Below are 19,300 nucleotides of genomic sequence, written 5' to 3' on the forward strand. Positions count from 1 at the left end.
TCAAGTAACCGAAGTACGCGCTTCTGTAATTTTAGTAACCGGAGGTAATTTGTGCTAGTTGTTGTGCCCCAAACCAAAATGCAGTGCGAAAGTCTGGAATAAAAGAGTATAATAAAGAGAGATTTTCAACCACAAAGGTATAAGTGAACTTAATCTGTATAGGCACCCGAGCGTTCTACTTAGTTCTAGAGCGAGATTGTCAATGTGGGTGTTCCAAGACAAGTTTTCCTGGAACCATATTCTGAGAAATTTTGCTTCTTGTCTTGGTGAAGCTGAGTGCCACGGAAGGTGATATGAATATCTTTCTTCATGGGCTTATTAATTGGCGCGAATATAACGTATTTGGTTTTGGTTGCCGACAGGCGTCGTTTTATGGAGACAGCAGCTGATCAAAAAGTGATAGTAATAGTGCCAGAGCACGAACTTTGTCGCTCACTTCTTGCTGAAGGAAAATATGCCAGCGAAGCACTATGCAGTGACTAAGAGGCGCAGATGAAGTGCGACGGCGTGAAGACGGTTGATATTCAGAGCGTCCCGAGCGAAGTGCAGGTCCTGGCGGACATTATTAGCGAAAAGTCGCCTGATGTTTTGTGCACTGTTCTGGCAGAAAGGGAAAAGCCATACCTACCTTTCAGAATGCAGGCGAGCACGCTAGCGTAGGAGACGATATCCAGGACGTCAGAGCGATTGAAGTTGACGCCGCACGTGATGGCATGCAAGGTGTTCGCGATGAATCTCTTGCGCATCACGAAACGGGTGATTCGTTCGCCCACTGGCGCGGAAACAGTGGGGCAGGCTCGCCTTAATGATGGCGTTGACAGGGGCTATGTCTGTGAAGACATAGCCCCAAGACAAGAACTATGAAACACCGTGCATTATGAACCATTCTGTGATCCCTGCGCGTATGTGTATGAGAAGGTGCCCGATCAACGGATAGCAAAAACTAAGCCGCAGCGCTCGGGGATGACATCCCTGCGGTAATCTGCACTTCATAGGTGAGAATTTGTGTACTTTCGCGATGCAGCTGAGGACAGCCCTTGTTATTGCGAAAGCAATAATACGCCAGGTCTAACCGCATCTCGCTGTGTTGCCTTGTCCGCGGTCCCTGAGCCGGCGCTGCGCCTAACAGGAGAAGAAGAAGAGGAGGAAGAGGAATTAAGAGAAGGAAGAAAAACGCACGGCCACCCGCAGCTAATGCTTTAGCTCTCTATTCGGTTCAGAAGCGTTGAAACCTTCTAATATATTTACATACGTTCCACCTAATTGTCAACACGGCGCATAAATGATCGATGCTGCAAAGACTAGACTGGACTGCAATAAGCTGTCGCTGCGCCGTCGGTCGGTGCTCGAAGTTTGGCGCCGCCTATTTGATGTGCTGCTCATGAAATATGATCAGAAGTGTACAATCGGTGCGCTGTTGAATCGGGCCAGCTTAGCGTTTTTCACACTCGGGCGTCGACGCGCACTTTCAGTTAGACGCCACCACTTCCTCGGCTAACGTCGCGAACCAAAGCGCCAATCTCAGGGGTTCACGCATGCAGTGCATGCAGCATTCGAGCAGACGACTTTTGTAGCTACCGGAAGTGTGTCCGTGGCCGTCGTGGCTGCAGCCAATGACAGCCTGTCGCCGACTTTTGTAGCTACCGGAAGTGTGTCCGTGGCCGTCGTGGCTGCAGCCAATGACAGCCTGTCACTCTCTGTAGTTTTTTTTTTTTTTTTTTTTTTTGCGAAGTTTATTGGCTCAGGGCATAAAAGGAATGTTATGATGGATGAAGGGAGTGGTCAAATAAATGAAAAAAGGTTGGCTGATGCAATAAAATCGAGGAGTGAACGATGATGGGGTCCCGGTGTCCAAACAGCATATGACTGCGGATTATGGGGGGAGAGGCCAGCTGCCACCAGGTGCCGGATCCGCGTTGAAGCTGTTTTCTATTTATGTCAACGACTTTCCTCTCTGTTTGCAGAATTCAAAAACGGTGATGTACGCTGATGACACTGCAATAGTTTTTACAGGCAAAACTCTAACTGAAATTGAGGCTAAGACACGCGATTTAAGAAACATCTCTGCATGGTTTAAGGCAAATAAAATGACATTAAATGCTGTGAAAACAAAGTACATCCTGTTTAGGTCAAGGCACAAACATATCACAGATACGCGATTACATATTTACCTCGACAATGTTTTAATCGAGCAAGTTGACACCATTAAATACCTCGGCGTAACCCTAGATAAGAACCTTAATTGGCATGAACATATTGATAGCCTGTGTTCCAAGCTTGCTTCAGCTTGTTACATTCTATATAGAACACGGGGGCTGCTAGACATATCTGTGCTGAAGACAATCTATTTTTCTCTTTTTCACTGCCATTTGACGTATTGCTGCGAGTCATGGGCTAGCACATACAGATCTTACATTCATCAAGTTATCTCTTTGCAGAAAAGAGCACTAAGAATATTAACATACTCTAATAGGTATCAGTCCAGTGCTCCTTTGTTCAATAGGTTACAGGTTTTGCAGTTTCCATTGTTATATGAAATGAGAATCGCAATGTTAGTAAATAACATTATACAAAATAACTACCCGCTTTCAATTAATATTTTTGTGTTGCCTATCAGGAGCACTAGAAATGCTAGCAATATTAACTTTAATTACCCGGTAATCCGCAATGCCTATGGTCAGCGCCTAATTCAATACTGCGGGGCGAAAATATGGAATAGTGTACCACTCGAAATTAAAATGGCTAACAATTTCCTGTTTTCAGTTAAGCGCTTCTACTTCTCGATGATTGAGAATTATGTTTGTTGATCTTTTTATATCTGCTGTTGAGTGTTGCTCGCTATTACTTTGTTCACTGATCATTTATAACCAAGTCTTATGTTGGTGTCTTCTGTTGCTGTTATAACAAATGTGTACAATGGGCCTATACTAGCTTCGGCTATTGGCCCAGCAGTTTTTGCAAACGTTTTGTATATGTTATGTGAAAATAAAAAAAAAAAGAAAAAAAAAATCCCACAGTAGGTGATGGATGTCAGCTTCTATATTTCTAGACTTGCAGATGGGGCACCCAGGGTGTGAATATAAATACCGAAATTGTGGCCACTTTCGGATCACTGCTGGTGTTAGGGCCACACCAACTCTAATCCTCCGAAGCGCCACCTCCTTTTCACGGGTTAGACCTCGGGGGAGGCTTACCGTACACGGAGGTATAAGAGCACGTGTACGGCGCCGGAGGTGCTCCTTTCTTGTTAAAAGCAGGGTGGCATTATCCAATTTTATGAGGTTTGGCGATGTCGAGGTTGAGTTTGAAAGGCGGGTCGCAGAATCCACTTGGCTTTGAGCACTTAAAAGGTCACGCGGGGTCCATTCAATACGAATTGGATTTGGTATGCGAACCGCTAGACTGTGTAGTTGTGACGTATGATCTCACGGCAGAATAGTTCCAAACCGGACCGCCAGGCGTGAACCGAGCAACCCGCAAATTTCAAAAAATTAAGTTTTTAAAAATAATATATTGCTGTATTTATTCCAAAGAGTTGTACTCTGGGCGAATGTTCAGAAGCATTCGTTCTACACATTCAAAACGTTAATCAACGGCCTTTATAGCCATTTTATAGTCCTTTTATGACGAAAGCCTTTATAGGCTCATGAGAGTCGGTCCACGCGTGCGTGCGTCCGCGAGAGTGTCACACTTCGCCAGATTCAGCGAGATTGTGACGCTATCACGTGGTGACATGACCATATGTGACGTCACCGTGACGTCACAGTCGGTAATGGCTGATTACATCATAAGGCGATTCACGCATATGCGAAACTGGCCCTGCGGGGTGCCCGACCCAGGCGTCCGTGCGGCAGTATTCATCTGGCGCTCCGCACTACACATCATACATCAGCTGACGCAGTAAAGCGTCAGCGGAGTTTCAAACAAAGGTTTTCGCCTCACCGCAGATTAGTGGCCCGGGGTGCCCTCTAGAATAGTTTTGGTAGAAACGCCCTTTTTTCACACATCATATGACAACGGATACAATCTCTCTGAGCTTTCTCGAAGGTTCAGGACTTCGTTAACTCTAAAATTATTTAGAATTAGGTGCGCGGTGTGCGAAATGTAAGCTGGTTTTGTGACATATTTTTTATTAAATACCCCAGCCACTGCTGACCAGTATTTCCTGAATAAAGCACCTGGACATATATTATGGTGAGGCTACGAAAAAAAAATTAAATTATATGCCTCTGCCCGTGCCACTAGGTATAACGGGCACCTGGACAGTCGGAAATATTAGGAGTGGAGATTTTCGACTGACAACAGTCATATCAGCCTATGGAGAATTGGCGTTGAAATTACAGGTTAACCGCATCATGATACAGACCAAAAAGCACTAAAGTTAATGTGTTCTAATGAGGCGCAAAGTTTAATCATTTATCGCATTTATCAGACGTAAGCTGTGCTGCTTATTAGGTCTGCGTTTTCGGCATGCACAAAAACAACAAAACAATAGCACTTTACATACGCAGCCCTCAAAAAGCGCATAAAGCAAAGGGCGAAGACACGACGCGAAAAGTTGTGCCTTTTTGCTACTTCGACAATTATTATGCGAGCCCGCGACGGTGGCTGTGTACTTACGGCGTTTAACTGCTGAACCCAGCAGGGAACGCGGGATCAAGTTCGGATTGCGGCTACCGCTCTTCGATGGAGGCGAAAAGCGGGACGTCCTTGCGCTGTGCGGTGCCAGTGCAGCAGATCATCAGGCGAGCGAACGTTTTCATTCCGTTCTTTGGTAATTTTGGCCCCTACTAGCTACAGTTGATTCTTTGAATTAATAACACAGGGGAACTACGTGGCCTTACCGTATTATGCAGCCGATTACTGTATAGTTGTCAATCATGATCAAGCGGTGCCGTCTTGCGCTGAACATGTTCATGTTCGTCAGTCGTGCAGCATGTCCAACACATTGTTTTGCAGGGGAGCAACAGTCACAGAATAAAATTAAGGTGAAATTTCAAGTAGGCAACTTAAAGTTTTACATATTTGTGCCGCGATTAGAACGAACTTACCGCTCCATGACTCTTGGTCTGCTTCGGTTGAGCCCTCCTCAGTTGATAATTCATGAAGACATCGAAGCACACTGATAGCTCAGTAAAAGACAGACGCAGACAATGCAGTTCGTTTCCGTGTGCTTGTGTCAATATATTTCCCGAACAGAATGCCTACTATTGTAGCCCATTCCGTGACTGGTAGCCCTCTAACACATCGACACACTACGTTGACAGACGGTTACCTGAGTGAGTTTTTCGGATGTGGTTTATTCCAGATACACAAGAAAAGAGTTCTAGTGCAATAAAAGTACTAATTTACCAGAACTAACCGAAGAGTATGGATTTATAAAAGTGGAGAACAAGATACGCGAATACGTTATATGAAATTGGTACCGAAAACGCAATCGCAGAAAACGTTCGAAGGTGTGGCAAGCCTCGAAATTCCACTGCAGCGCATTCCTTTGGCCGTTGAGGCCACTACAAAAATGAGAGCAAGCAACAAGAAGGCGCCGTAACTTCGGACATGCCGTAAAGATAAGAATAGCGCACCCCATAAAGCAGCAATCACCGGCAAGACTAGTTGTGCACATCCGACCGAATGATGTCGATAACAACAAAACTTCAGTCTCTGATACCATTCAAACTCTCCCCGCCGCTGGTGACGGTCAGAGGTGACACAAGAGGGGCTTTGGCTTTGAAAAGCACCTTCGCATGCATCGCAATACGTCCGCGATCGTTTCTGCTGCTCTGGAGCCATGTCGGAGAAGCATCAACTGACGGATTGTCCATGCAATACAAAACGGTGCTAGTTTTGATCAACTCATATTTCTCGCTATTGAGGAAATATCTCGCACTTCAAAACGAAACGGAAAGGACATGACGCACGCTAAGCATCAAGTAAAAAATCATCTCTAAAAATTTCCCCTTCCCTAAATTGTGGATAGCCAGACAGGGTGGGTGGGGACGAAGCCAAGTAAAAGGCGAGGCAGGGGCTGAAAACAATGGTATCAAAGAACGAAGGAAACTGGCGCTCTGCCACTTTACCTGAGAAAAATCGAAATGCCGGGGCGAGTAGCCATTCCAGACATCACACGTCAGCTGAGAACATGGGCTCCTTGCTCTCGAAAAGCTGCTGCGAATTTGGGCACCTTTCAAAGCGGAAAAATGCCCAGCCTGCTCAGAAAGTCATGAATGAAAGTTTTCTTTCCCTCTAATATAATTATCGCTTGCCGTGTTACAGTTTGATTCCGGAAGTTTTACGTTGGACAGCAAAGATGTTACATTAGTGACCGTTTAGAACACTGCTGTGCCTTAGTTGATTCGCTTGCCGCAGCTGTAGATCTTACAAAACACACCAAGAGCTTCCCGTTCATGACATCAATTCACGTTACTCATATGCTTGTCAGGGAATGGACCCGGCTACAGCGTGAGATCTGCGAGACCTTCTAATAAGCCTTCGATGGTGTTATCTGAAAATAAGCTCCACATTTTTGTCGGCAGCTTACGCTGCGGACAATATCGACAGTCTGTTAATTATGCTCAATAAAGCGATGTGAGTATAAGTCCCTTTTGCTCTTACATTCGTTGTTTGCAGGAGACGAACATCAGTGGATGTTAGCATGCGCGCCTTGTCCAGATTTGTACTCCTGTCCAAGTGCGAAGCATAGGTTGTTTCTTATGGAGCCTATGGACTAGCCCACATTTCTGGTTTGAACGCGGTACATCTGTGAAACGTTGCTTGTGTGTATACGCTCTCAAAATGGGAGCCGAGGTTTTTAGTAATGTCAGCAGTCCGCATTCCTGACGAGAGCTGTGGCCAGATTCAAATATGCGTGCATACCGGGAAAAGCTCAAGAAAAGCTTGCAAAAAATCACCACTTCGGTGCACTCTCATCTTCTCTGTAAGTTGTCTCGGCTAAACCAAACATCTCGTAACAGTGAAAGATGTTTCATATCTGTTTTTGGAAGGAGAGTAGAAGTATATCGCTAACTAAAGCATGGTAAAATGCTGAGGTAGATTCTGTCGTCGCCTGAAAAACTTGGGAAAATCGCCCGCATTAACCACGTTCATGGCCTGAGAATGTTCGCATGCGGCAGTTCTAGCGCGTCCAGCTGGCCTTGGGCTTCTGGCGAAGGAGCGAGCCTAGGCCACAGCGTAGCCGTACACATGGCGGGTGAGAATTGCGGGCATTTCCACGCGCGTCTCTTTCATGTGCATCTCGGCGAAGCCGGCGTTCCTGATGACGTTCGCCGAGTCTCGGTTTAGGCAACAGCCGCAGCACACGATCCGCCACAGGGGAGTCAGGAAACTCTGTAGGCGCCGGACAAGGCTGCCCTCCGGCTGCGCCACATGCTCCAGGAATAGTAGGCGGCCTCCCTAGGGAAAGAAAGGAAATGCTTTCACTCACTATTATGTTACCACAGCAAACTAGATAGAAAGACAGCTTTCTGAGATCTGTGCTCAAAAAGGACTAGTCTTGAGGGTAGCATGGTTTCTTCCCTCAAGCGTTTTTCCTCTGTTAGCTATCAGGCTACGGAGAATACGAAGGGAGCAAACAGCCGCTGATGCAATGGATAGCACACGATATATATTTTGTGGTTTTGTAAGTGTGAAAATATAACCACTTCGCTGGCTAACTGATTTCAAAGTAGCCCAAAAACTGCAGCGGTCACCTGTCATTCAGCTTTCTGTTTGAGGCCGGGGTTTCAAGATCAGGCTTCAGGCGAAGATTGGCCGAATCGGTGACCAGGACCCCTGGTGGCAGCGCACTATAAAATACTGGGATGAATTCCTTAATGCACCTGAAGGAAAATGTGAGAACTGTGCGAAGGATCTACTGCACAAGGATGCAAGTTGGTGGATAGAACAAGCAATGCACAGCGGCATAGTTTGATAGTTAAAACACGCAGAATGATTAGATGCGGCGATAGGAAAGAGCTCTCTATTGGGATGGCCGGCGAACATGAGCTGTGCCGGCCGCCGCCGAATCGAAGCACAGATTCGGTGCATTTTCGACCACATGCATTTTATTTCGTTCAAGTTAAGAGTCCGCTACCTTCAGGGACCATCCTCTCTCAAAATGGCACAGCTGGCCGTGACCACATGCACAAGACCTGGCTTAGGGGCTCGCCTACATTGAAAACAATCCTATGTCACAGATGTCTGATTCCGATCTATCAAAGGGTACAATGCAGCAACTTCATTGTCCTCACTGGTTTTACTTCAGCGAGTTAAACGGTGATGGGGCGCAAAAGTGTCTCTGAACGCAACCTAATGGTAACCCATACACACTGAAAGCGGGAAATAAATACGGAATTAAATATTCTGAGCATTGCCATATCGCAGCATTTGACGTCACGTCCGGGCTCGTTCACGGCTGGCTTTACGGCCATTTTATAATCAAGCAGATCACATAATCCAACCAAAAGGGAACATTCTAGTTCACTGTACTCCACGTAATATCTTTGAAATTGCTTTGCAACGTAAAGAAAAAGAAGTCCTGCGAAGAGGATTCGAGTCAATACATCGGCGTTTGAATCTCAGCGTTATTCATTGCGCTACAGCAGCTGCTCTTTATTTGCACTCATCCTAGTTTTGGCAATATTGCCGCGAACACCACTACGTGACAATATTTCTGCTATTTCTCTCCAGGTGGCGCTGCTCAGAGACACTGGAACGGGGGATACAAGACAGTAACCTAAGTTTTCACCTGTCATACAGATTAGGTGGGAAGGCGGTAGAGCAGCGCCTCCCCGGTTTGATGTATGCAGACGATATTGTGCTGCCAGCTGAGAGTCTGGAAGAATTGCAAACTCTAGTTAAGTATTGCGGAGACGAATGGGACGCTCTAGGCTTCAGTTTCAGCGCAGTTAAGTCGGGTCTGATGATTTTCAACGGCTCAACTTATCATGGTCTTAAAATACAAGGCCTTGAAGTACCTAGAGTCGCAGAATATAAATATTTGGGGGTATGGATAAACGAAGGATTGGCATACATTGGAAAGCATGAGCAATCACTTAAGGCCAAAGGGCGAAGGAATGCCGGGATAATGAAGCATAAGGCATTGTGGGGATACAATAGGTATGAGGTATTGAGGGGTATTTGGAAAGGAATTATGGTGCCCGGACTTACTTTCGGAAATGCGGTTTTGTGCCTAAAATCAGAGGTAAAGTCGACATTAGAAAGAAATCAGAGATCCGTTGGACGATTAGCACTAGGTGCCCACGGCAAAACTACAAATGAGGCGGTACAGGGAGATATGGGCTGGGCATCTTTCGAAGTACGGGAAGCTCAGAGTAAAATATTATATGAGGAACGCCTGAGGAAATTGGACAGTAACAGATGGGCAGCTAAGGTATTTAAATACCTGTACCTAAAAAGAGTTGACTCACAATGGAGGAAAAGAACTAGGAAACTAACTAGTAAGTATGTTAGTAACAAGGACGGAGAAATAAAGAGCATTAAGCAACAGGTGAAAAACGCAGAAGGAATTATACCGAAAGTGGAAAATGCAGATCAGGAAGGAAGATTTCTTTGATAACTCAAGAGGCAGTGCCCTACTTTTTGAAGCTAGATCAGGGTGCCTTAGAACACGCAGCTACAAAAAGAAGTTTAACAATGGAGATGACGCATGTGCTGTATGTGGAAACTCCAGTGAAACAATTGACCATATTATACTCGAATGCAGTGGTATCCATCCGGAAGTTGATGCAGGCGCAATCACTGTTCCTGAAGCTCTGGTGGTTCCTGAAGCTCTGGGGTTTAGAGACAACAGTGGCCGGGTGAATAAACCGGCGGTGGAAACTAGCAAAAAACGGCTGGAAGATTGGTGGCTTAAAAGCAGAGAAGTGACATAATGTTAGTAATGTAGGAGCAAAATTTAATAAATAGAATGATGGTTTAGTTAACCATTCTAAATCAATAATTCAGATGTATGGAGAAAAATCAGCATGATAGCTACTGCTACCACCCCGTTTCAAAGGGGACGCTCCTATATTCCATCCATCCATCCATGGGCTTGCAAACGGCAGAGGGCCAGCCGGACTTCGCTGCAGTATCCATCACCAAAGCCCGGCTACAGAGGTGGTGGCGAATGTCTGCACCTAGACAACGATCACCTGCTGATACCATCGACATACCACGTGACATGTGAACTAGCGCGCAGACGAGCAGCCTAATCCACACTGTGATTGCACCGTCATCCTTTTATTTTATATATGTGCTGTTTAAAACTGATGTTTATGCTAGGACACTTCATTGTGACCGCCCGATACAAAGGTAAGAGACCCATCACCATCAGCGCTGGCAGAACGTGATCATGCTCCACCGATGGATCCGAATTAAGGACCTTGCAATTTCGCATCCGGTTCTCTACCAAATGAGATACAGGGACATCTGTTCCGTCATTTAGTTTTGCAGGCCTTCTGCGTGTAACGCACCTGCTCTTGATATTGCCCACCAGCACCACTCGTCCATAGCGGCGGACGTAGAACATCGCGTGTTACCGCGAGATTCACGTGGAAAGAAATATAACGGGTGGTGGAACTGTGCGATAACCCTCATTCGTTACTCATGGTGCCAAGGTTGCCAGACATTAAGACTATGGATCAGTCAGCCTTCATTATAACAAAGATGAAGTGCTGCTGAGATTTGGTAAAACGCTACACGAAGTTCGGTCAACACGCCACTTTCTGACGTTTCCGAATTCGTCTCGTGAACTGATTCAAACGCTGCATAGGAAGCTTCGAATACCCCGTTAAGAGGAGGTCGAGCAAACAATGCGGTATGGCAAATCTATGACTGCATTAGATGTGCCAGAAGAACACAACTAGACCGCCATTGATCTTAAGCGCATTCCTGGCGATGTTTGCACTGCTAGAAGTACACAAGCGGGCCACATTTCAAGCGGCTAATATATGATACCACGTTTTTACATTTAGTAAACGGACGCTGAATTCTGTCTTCGGGAATCGCTTAATGAAGTCAAAGGCGTCATACGACGCAACGGCAGACATCACTAGACTGCTCTGTTCATAATGGATGCAAATTTCGTGATCTCGCCTATTAACCACCTTTGACATTCAATTTACACAGTTCAATATATTAAGTTTCAGGACCCTCTACGGCAATTTCGTACAGCTCGCAAAGGCGTGGGTATCTCTCCATTAACCCACGGAGATTATATCAGGTTAAATGTGTCGGATATAAGGATCACATGTGGCTGGCATTGCAAAAATGGCTACACCACCCCAATTTATAATCATCGCGCGAACATGCACAGAACACTGCTTTACATGCCCGTAGACGCTTCTTGTGCATGTTAAGCGCTCGTAATATCTGCGGACTGTACCAAATATGGCTGACGTGATCTAAGTACCCACTGCGCGTGCAACTGGCAAAGCGCTATTTGAGTATTTCTATTCGATTTGTGCGCATAGTACTCGTGATGCGAATGGCGTAAATACTGAATGTGAATAGTGCGAACAATTCAAGTTTTCATCTTCTTTTAAAGATTAGCTATTCTTTTCTAGTAGTTTTTGAGAGTAACTAACCTATTTCGTAAGTACCGCTCGTCTCTTTCTTTCTGCCTATAAATACCCAATACGTATATTGTTCTAGAAAACCTTATACTTTTAGCAAGTTTTTTCAAATACCAAAACCGCTGTATTTGACTAAGCCGGGTGGCGTATTTGGGTTTGCTCGGTACGGTGGCTCCGCAAGGGACAAAACGACAGAAGAGACGAAGAAAGCGGGCTGTTCCGACTAGCATCTACCGCCCCCAGGAGCCGAGCAGTCTAGCGATTAGCGGGGCATGCTTTTTCAATGGGCGTCATGTTGGATGCGCCACTAGCTTGAGAAAGCCTATACTACTACTACTACTATTATTATTATTATTATTATTATTATTATTATTATTATTATTATTATTATTATTATTATTAGTAGTAGTAGTAGTAGTAGTAGTAGTAGTAGTAGTAGTAGTAGTAGTAGTAGTAGTAGTAGTAGTAGTAGTAGTAGTAGTAGTAGTATAGAGGAAGACTCGTTTCGCTAAGTTTGCACTGAATTGTCTGTAGGTAACGGCCAAATTAACTGGCTAAATATTATCTTCACAGTTTTAATTATTAGTGATAATAATATTCATTGGTTCACAGGAAGGGAAAGGCGGCTGACACAAGGGAGGAAGAGAGAAAGAGGAGCCGTAGCAGAGGGCTACGGAGTAGTTCAGGTGTCCACAGACACAAGTGTGACAGATACTGCGCCTTTCCCTTCCTGTGAACCAATTATTATTATTATTATTATTATTATTATTATTATTATTATTATTATTATTATTATTATTATTATTATTATTATTATTATTAATTAAAACAGTGAAGATAATATTTAGTCAGGTAATTCGGCCGTTAACTAGACAATTCAGTGCCAATTTCGTGAAACGAGTCTTCCTCTATACTACTACTACTACTAATGATAATAATAATATTAATATTACTGTGTATTATTATTATTATTTAGTAGTAGTAGTAGTAGTAGTAGTAGTAGTAGTAGTAGTAGTAGTAGTAGTACTATAGGCTCTCTCAAGCTAGCGCCGCGTCCAACGTGACGCCCATTGAAAAAGCATGCGCCGCTAATCGCTAGGCTGCTCGGCTCCTGGGGGCGGTAGATGCTAGTCGGAACAGCCCGTTTTCTTCGCCTCTTCTGTTGCTTTGTCCCTTGCGGAGCCACCGTACCGAGCAAACCCAAATACGCAGCCGGGTGACCTACTTAACGTTTCATGATTTGCATATCAAAAACTCTCATACTTCTATGCACTGTGTGCAGGTGTATTGAGCAGAAATGGGCACGTCATATGTACTATCGGGGACAAAAGTCTCTTGACCACGCGTCTAGCTATTTTGGACTAGAAGCACGATGTAAACGAATTATGACCTTATTTCTATAGCACACATGAACGAGCTAAAGTCCACTCCCATCGACAAGTACGGCTCGAGGCTACTGGCCGACACAAACGTTATGCGCTTTGGTTGCATTTTGCGCCCAAGCTTTCGCTATACTTTATATCATGTAGTTCGTAATGCATTTTGCAATGTTGCAAATCTCCACAGTAAGGTTTTCTATCCTGCCCTTCCAAGGGAAGCATTTCCATGAATTCTAAAGGAGCACATCTACGCGGCTTCTGAGGCTTGAAAGCCTTAGAATATATGCCTCGTGAGTAATGAGCTTTTGAAAAAAGCGTGTAAGCTTAGAGCCAATTATTAAACCATCGCTCACATTTAGTTAACCAATCAACTATATTTATTTTTTAATTTTAGGCGGCAATATATTTTTTCCCAATCTAAAGGCTTGTCACCATCATGGCAGAACGAAGTTTTTTAAATTTTCTCCACGGACAACTTTAAAGAAATTTATACGAACAGCTCAGAATAATTTATGGCATTATATCAATTCACTAGGTAAGCATAAGTTAGGCAACATACAAAAAAAAAAGTCAGCTGAGAAAGCAAGCAGGTTTTCCGATCATTTCAAATTGGTGTTCATTGTTGAAAAATGGTAGGATACAGCATAAAAAAATGCTAGCAGGGTACAATGGCCATTTAGCGCGTTATGCCTAACACAATCTGGCCTATACCTATTGCTTAATATCGGTGTCAAGATAATATTCGAAATCAATATTTGAAGAGATATGCAGAACGGCTATCTAAATACCTTCTTCTCATAATAAGAAATCCCCCGATACTGCCGATGAACCTACAGAGTGGACAATTGCTAAAATAATTACTAGAAAGACTAGAAACCGACAAACAATCGCCCAATTTATCTTCTACACCGCCCAACCTTTTTGAGCATACCATACTCAAGCACATCGTGACATAAATATAAGAAAATACGCTGCTTAACAAAAATCTGCATGGATTAGGAAGGGAGTATCTATAAAACACAGCTGGAGGAAAGAAATCCATGACATAGAATCTGTGATTAATAAATGCAGGCAAACTGATTGTTGTTCCTTGGCCTTTGAAAAGCTTTCGACCATGTGCCGCACCCCAAGCTGATCTTCAAATTTCAAAGCATTCTCGGTACAAACGTAATCCCTAACTAGATAGCAGCTTATATTTCGGGCCGGCGACAGTTCGCCTATTTCAAAGGCTACGCTTCAGATAAAGTCGTGGCCACCGACTACTTTACCCGCTACGCCGAAGCAAAAGCGCCACCCAATGGTAACGCGGCAAAAGTTTTTTGTCGTACAATTTCCCGGAAGTGCTCATCACAGACAGCGGAACGGCATTTAAGGCAGAGCTGACGCAAGCCACCCTGGAATACAGTCATAAAAGTTATCGACGAACAGCTGCGTACCATTCTCAAACAAACGGACTTATACAGAGCGTCTCAACAAAATGATTGCGGACATGATTGCTATGTATACACCGAACACGCCGATGCCAGCATTGGACGCCATTCTACCCTACGCCGTCATCGCTTATACAACACCACCGCGCAGGGGACAATCAGGTAGACCCCGTTCAGCCTTGTGTATGGCAGGGAGCCCACGACGACGTTCAACGCTATGCAGCCGCACGTAACCGAAGAGGAGAACCTGGACGTCGCCGCCTACCTGCTGCGTGCAGAGGAAGCCCAACGACTCACCCGGCTGCGCATTGAAAACCAGCAACGTACCGACGCCCGACGATACATTGGCGACGGCGTGACACAGAGTACAGCCCGCGTCACCAAATGTAGGTTTGGACACCGATACACCACTGCGGGCGGCTTAAAGCTCTTGCGGTGGTACATGGGCCCATACTAAGTCCCTCGACACATCGCACAGCTTAACTAAGAGGTCATCTACGACAGAACGACGACATCACAGCGGCGTCGGGCGCGCCCAGGAATCGTCCATGCGGTACGGCTGAAGCCTTTTTCTGCGCGCTAAAGGCCCGTAATTTTAATTTCTAATATTTTGTTTATTTTTCGGTGTTTATTTTGTAAGCATGGAGGCGATGCCGTTTTAAGGGGGGGGGGGGGGTAATCCCGCGAACAATTCAACTCTTTTATTTGTTCTTTTTCGACAGCCACCGGCATGGGACCTTATCACAGTGATTCCAGCGCGCGAATAGTTTCTGTATTCTTTGTTCAGGCTTGTTTTCATGAGACGCCGCTTTATCAGTTTCTTGTCGCGCAAAATGCGTCGACATGTGTCTTGATGATTCCGGCAATTCGCGTGTGTTTCTGCAATGTTCGAAGTTATTCTTGACACCGTTTCCAGCTTTACATAGGCGTTTCCTCGCCGACTTTAAATTGAACGTTGACGGGGCATTCGCAGTTCGACGACCAGCTAGCACGTTTGTTGCTATCGCAGCCGCCGAGTTGTTCAGTTGTTTTGAGAGCGCAAGTCAGCCCAATAAAGAGTTTATTCGAGTAAAGGTCAAGCCTCTTCATTTGTTGACAACGACATTGTCACCACTACGTGACAAGCCTCTTCATTTGTTGACAACGACATTGTCACCACTACGTGACAATATTCCAAATGATTTATGCAACTGCATGACTTCAAACAGAACTGCTAATTTTCTGGTTGAAAATCTCCGTAGGAACCAATGCCTGCTTGCCTGGGACAGCACGGCCGTTGATATTGTAACTTCCATCGGTCGCTGTCGCGGCACGGATTCAGTCCTGCAACCTTGCGATCAGCTGCCGACTGAACGAGAAAGCCGCTCCATTGTGTGCTTGAAATGCTGAGCCATAACGCAAATATACATAGTTTTATAAGTACCAAAAGCAACCTCGAAGCACCAGCTGTTCCTGACTGCAGCTCCCCTCAGATGAGCGATAAACGGCGATACTGGCTGTATTTCTTATCTCTAGACAAAACGAGGATAGAGGATTTAGGGCGTCGCATTCCATAGCAGATACGTTGTTTTTCGCTCTATTTCATGACGGTATTGCAATATCTAATCAGATATACAAGCTGGTTTATATTAATTGGGAACGCGTAGCTCAGTTGGCCGCAAAAACATTCCGGGGATAAATGCAGTGTCTTCCCTGATATGAACAGCCATACAAAGCTACGGAACGAAACAATGCAGCAACTGCAGGTTTATAGTATTTGACGGCGAAATACCTCCCGCAAAAACAAGATAAACAGCTCACATGGAGCCAAATGTCCTTGCGTAGAGTGAGGCGTCATGGGATCGTCAAGCAGAATGCACAGCCGAAGCCCTGTGCGAAGCTAGAAATTGCATTACACGAGACAATTTCCTGTGCCCCTGTATGTCACAATCAAGCGCATCCAAACTCCGTTATTCTCCGCGCAATACAGACCTACTAAAGTAGAGATGCATGTTTGTGTAGGTAGTGTTGGGCCTGCCCAAACGCGGCGCAAGACAAACTTGGTGCGTATTGAATTGAAAATCAAAGTGATTGTTGGTCGACATCGGTAGTAGAATAGCGCAAATGTTTTATTTCAAAGAGTGGCTTGGGCGAGTTGGTTGAACAATATTTTAAAACAGCGCTAGAACAAGGACAGACAGAAAGAGAAGACACAAGACACAGATAGATAAGCGCCAATGTGTGTTTCTCTTTCCATTCGTCCGTGCTAGCGCTGTTTTTAAATAGAGTTATTTTCAAGTTGATTTTTTTTTTCTGAGTTTTCTGGTTTTCTGCAGCTCCTCCTGCATCAGGTTTTCGTATCTAGAGCGGCCGAAGCTCGCAGCTGGACTCGAGAGTTTCGTCAAGCCCTTCGTTCGCTCTCTTGAACCACGGTAGCTTGTCGTCGTATTGTCACGATAACAATATGAACTACAGCGGAAAATGCCCTGATATACTACACCACTCGTTGATTTCGATGGTTCATAAACCAAACGCATCACCAATCGATTCCGCGTGGCCTCTACGAGACTGATCCGAATAATCATCGCCGCACTGTATTCTATCCTCCAACAATTAATGTTTAATTGTGTGCAGCATGCAGAAACCTCAATGAATACCGAAAAACAGCACCTCTCATCAGGTCCGTCGCCAACATACTGAATAATAGCCTGATGGGCATGTTGGTGCTGCATAGTACTCAGAACTGCGGCGCAACGTACACAAACACGTGGAACGTAGAACAAACGTGCGCCTGTAGTATTTCTTCCACGTGTTTGTGTATGCTGCGCAGCCGTTCTGGATGCCAACATACTGCACTGTGTTTTCCCCTCGCAAAAAGTAAGCAGCGCAATGTTTTTTAAACTACTCATTCTATTTTGACTGAGCTTTATTGTTTTTTTTTATTGAATGAATTTGCATAAATACAGTAGTAAAAATTGTGGTTGTCATGCCTTTTAGCTAATAACCGTGTCTAGTGAACTTTCATGACCACAAGTTGGTCCAGCAGACTCAAAACGCCATCTGCTTTCTGGTTCAATACCTCTAATTTATACATTTGTTCGACAAAACAATCACATGCTAATCGTGCATACAAGTCACAGTGTTTTAGAGCTATCCAACACTTCCAAATGCTGTAGGGGCTCGATAGCATGATTAGGTCATACTCGACATCATTTACAGTTGTCAGATAACGGATTCCACACGGTGATAATGACAAGTATTTTTTCAGGGTTCTTTGCAAAACATCCCAGTAGAACACCGCATTGCAATAATCCAGGAACACGTACTCTGCTGTTCCTGGTTTCCTACACAGCAGTCAGTGTGAGCCCTAGGGTACAAAAGGGCCCTTTTCCTTCCCCTGACCCATTGTACAGAACCTTATAGGCAACCTGCAATGGAGTTTGCTGAGACATGTGGCGCCACCTGGCGACCAACGGGAGCTAATACTGAGGCGGCGCAGAAGCTGACGCCGTATATGTTGCGGCCGCTGTGTTCCTTCTGCGTTCGCGTTTTGTTATCCCAGTGAGTATAATTTACTCATTTAGTGACTTCAGTGGTCTCGTGCGATGCTTCGACTACTACGGATGTGAACAAGAATAAAAATAAGCGCAAGGGCGGCGAGAAAGACTGCCACAATCACGAAGGAGACCTAAGCGTACCGCTTGCTGGGAGAACCTGGGGAGAATGATGAGAGAAGGAGATATTGGCTGCGAGAGAGTAATGTAACTGAAATTCGTTTTGTTATGGGGCCATTGGCGTACAGACGCCAAGAAGCTAAAATACGACGATTGCCCGTGAGCGGAGGAAACGGTATAAACTTCTGACTCGGGGAGTCGCACGCTGGTTGGGGCACACTACTCAGTACGTGCCCCGCGCTGTAAAATGTGGCGTGTACTGGGATATGCTGTGCAAGATCGAGTGGCATACGTCCAGAAAAGCAAAGGCGCGCAGCCGCAGCATCGTATTCCAGCCGCATTTCAACGGAGGCGAAATAAAAAAAAATGTTCGTGGATCTGTGAACCGGATTTCTAATGCGGTGTCTATTCGGAACCACAAAGCCAAAATATCTTCAAAACTTCCAATTACAGATTTCAATAAGCATATTTATCTGTAAATTATTTCTTAAGGTGCTGAAAAAGTCGAAGTGGCGGAGTGTAGAGGCCCGTGATACTGTGTATGCTGAGGAAGGAACTTCGTTCTATCGTTCCGCGCCAAATATTTCTTTCACCGACTGCTCAAGCTACTCAAGAGTCTCTTGTCCCAGACTATAGGCTATTTCATCATTAGTAGCAACAGTAAAAAATTCTCTCTTAACGACCTCCTCTACGAAAGCTTTGCCGTTGAGTGCCAGCATTACCCGCCGGCTTTCCCCAAGATTGAGGTACGGAGGTACAAATGCATGCCAGTTGTTGTTAAGAGCTTTATTTTTTAAACGGTGTAGGAGGCCTCCTAATCCCCGCCCCCGGCACGCACAGTTTTCGGTGATGACGCACGCTACAACCGCACAGTGCTTGCAATCGCCACGACATCCGTAGCGGGTACCGCACCATGCCTCCTGTAACTTCCGCGGCACTGTCGATAGGTGCACCACGAACAAAAGTGTTCGTCATGGTATTAAACTGTAAAGCAAAACCGCGAGGAAATTATAATGCTGCTGTAATCAAACAGCAAGAACAAAAAAAAAAGAAGAAACGGCGATCAATCTCTTCTCAGGTTCTCTCTGCACCTTCAATGTTTGGGCATGAGGTGTGAACGCAATAGGTAAATGAAAAGCTACGTTTACTACATTTTTCATTCATTTAATTATTTCTTAATTCATCATCACATATCCGACTGATGCCCTGAGGGAATAAAGTTCGTTAAAAAAATGCAGTCTACACACGCGAAATTCAAAGCTGTG

At 45.0% G+C, this 19,300-nt stretch overlaps 1 protein-coding gene across 2 annotated transcripts in view; it reads right to left on the bottom strand.

Moving 5' to 3' along the window:
- Positions 1-5,280: 5,280 nt before the first annotated feature.
- LOC146209814 (thiol S-methyltransferase TMT1B-like) overlaps positions 5,281-19,300 on the bottom strand; it is a 46,729-nt gene continuing 32,709 nt past the window's right edge. The window contains exon 3 of one of the 2 annotated variants that reach the window (XM_084604034.1): positions 5,281-7,410. In XM_084604034.1, coding sequence (XP_084460160.1) covers positions 7,177-7,410 — 234 coding nt within the window. In that variant the 3' untranslated portion in view covers positions 5,281-7,176. Of the gene's footprint in view, positions 7,411-18,808; positions 19,020-19,300 lie in introns of those variants that run through there. The other variant, XM_084604043.1, reaches the window with a different exon arrangement.

Source organism: Amblyomma maculatum, chromosome 1 (assembly GCF_055883805.1).
Source record: "Amblyomma maculatum isolate TAMU_Amacu chromosome 1, ASM5588380v1, whole genome shotgun sequence".
In the NCBI taxonomy this organism is placed as follows: Eukaryota; Metazoa; Arthropoda; class Arachnida; order Ixodida; family Ixodidae; genus Amblyomma; species Amblyomma maculatum.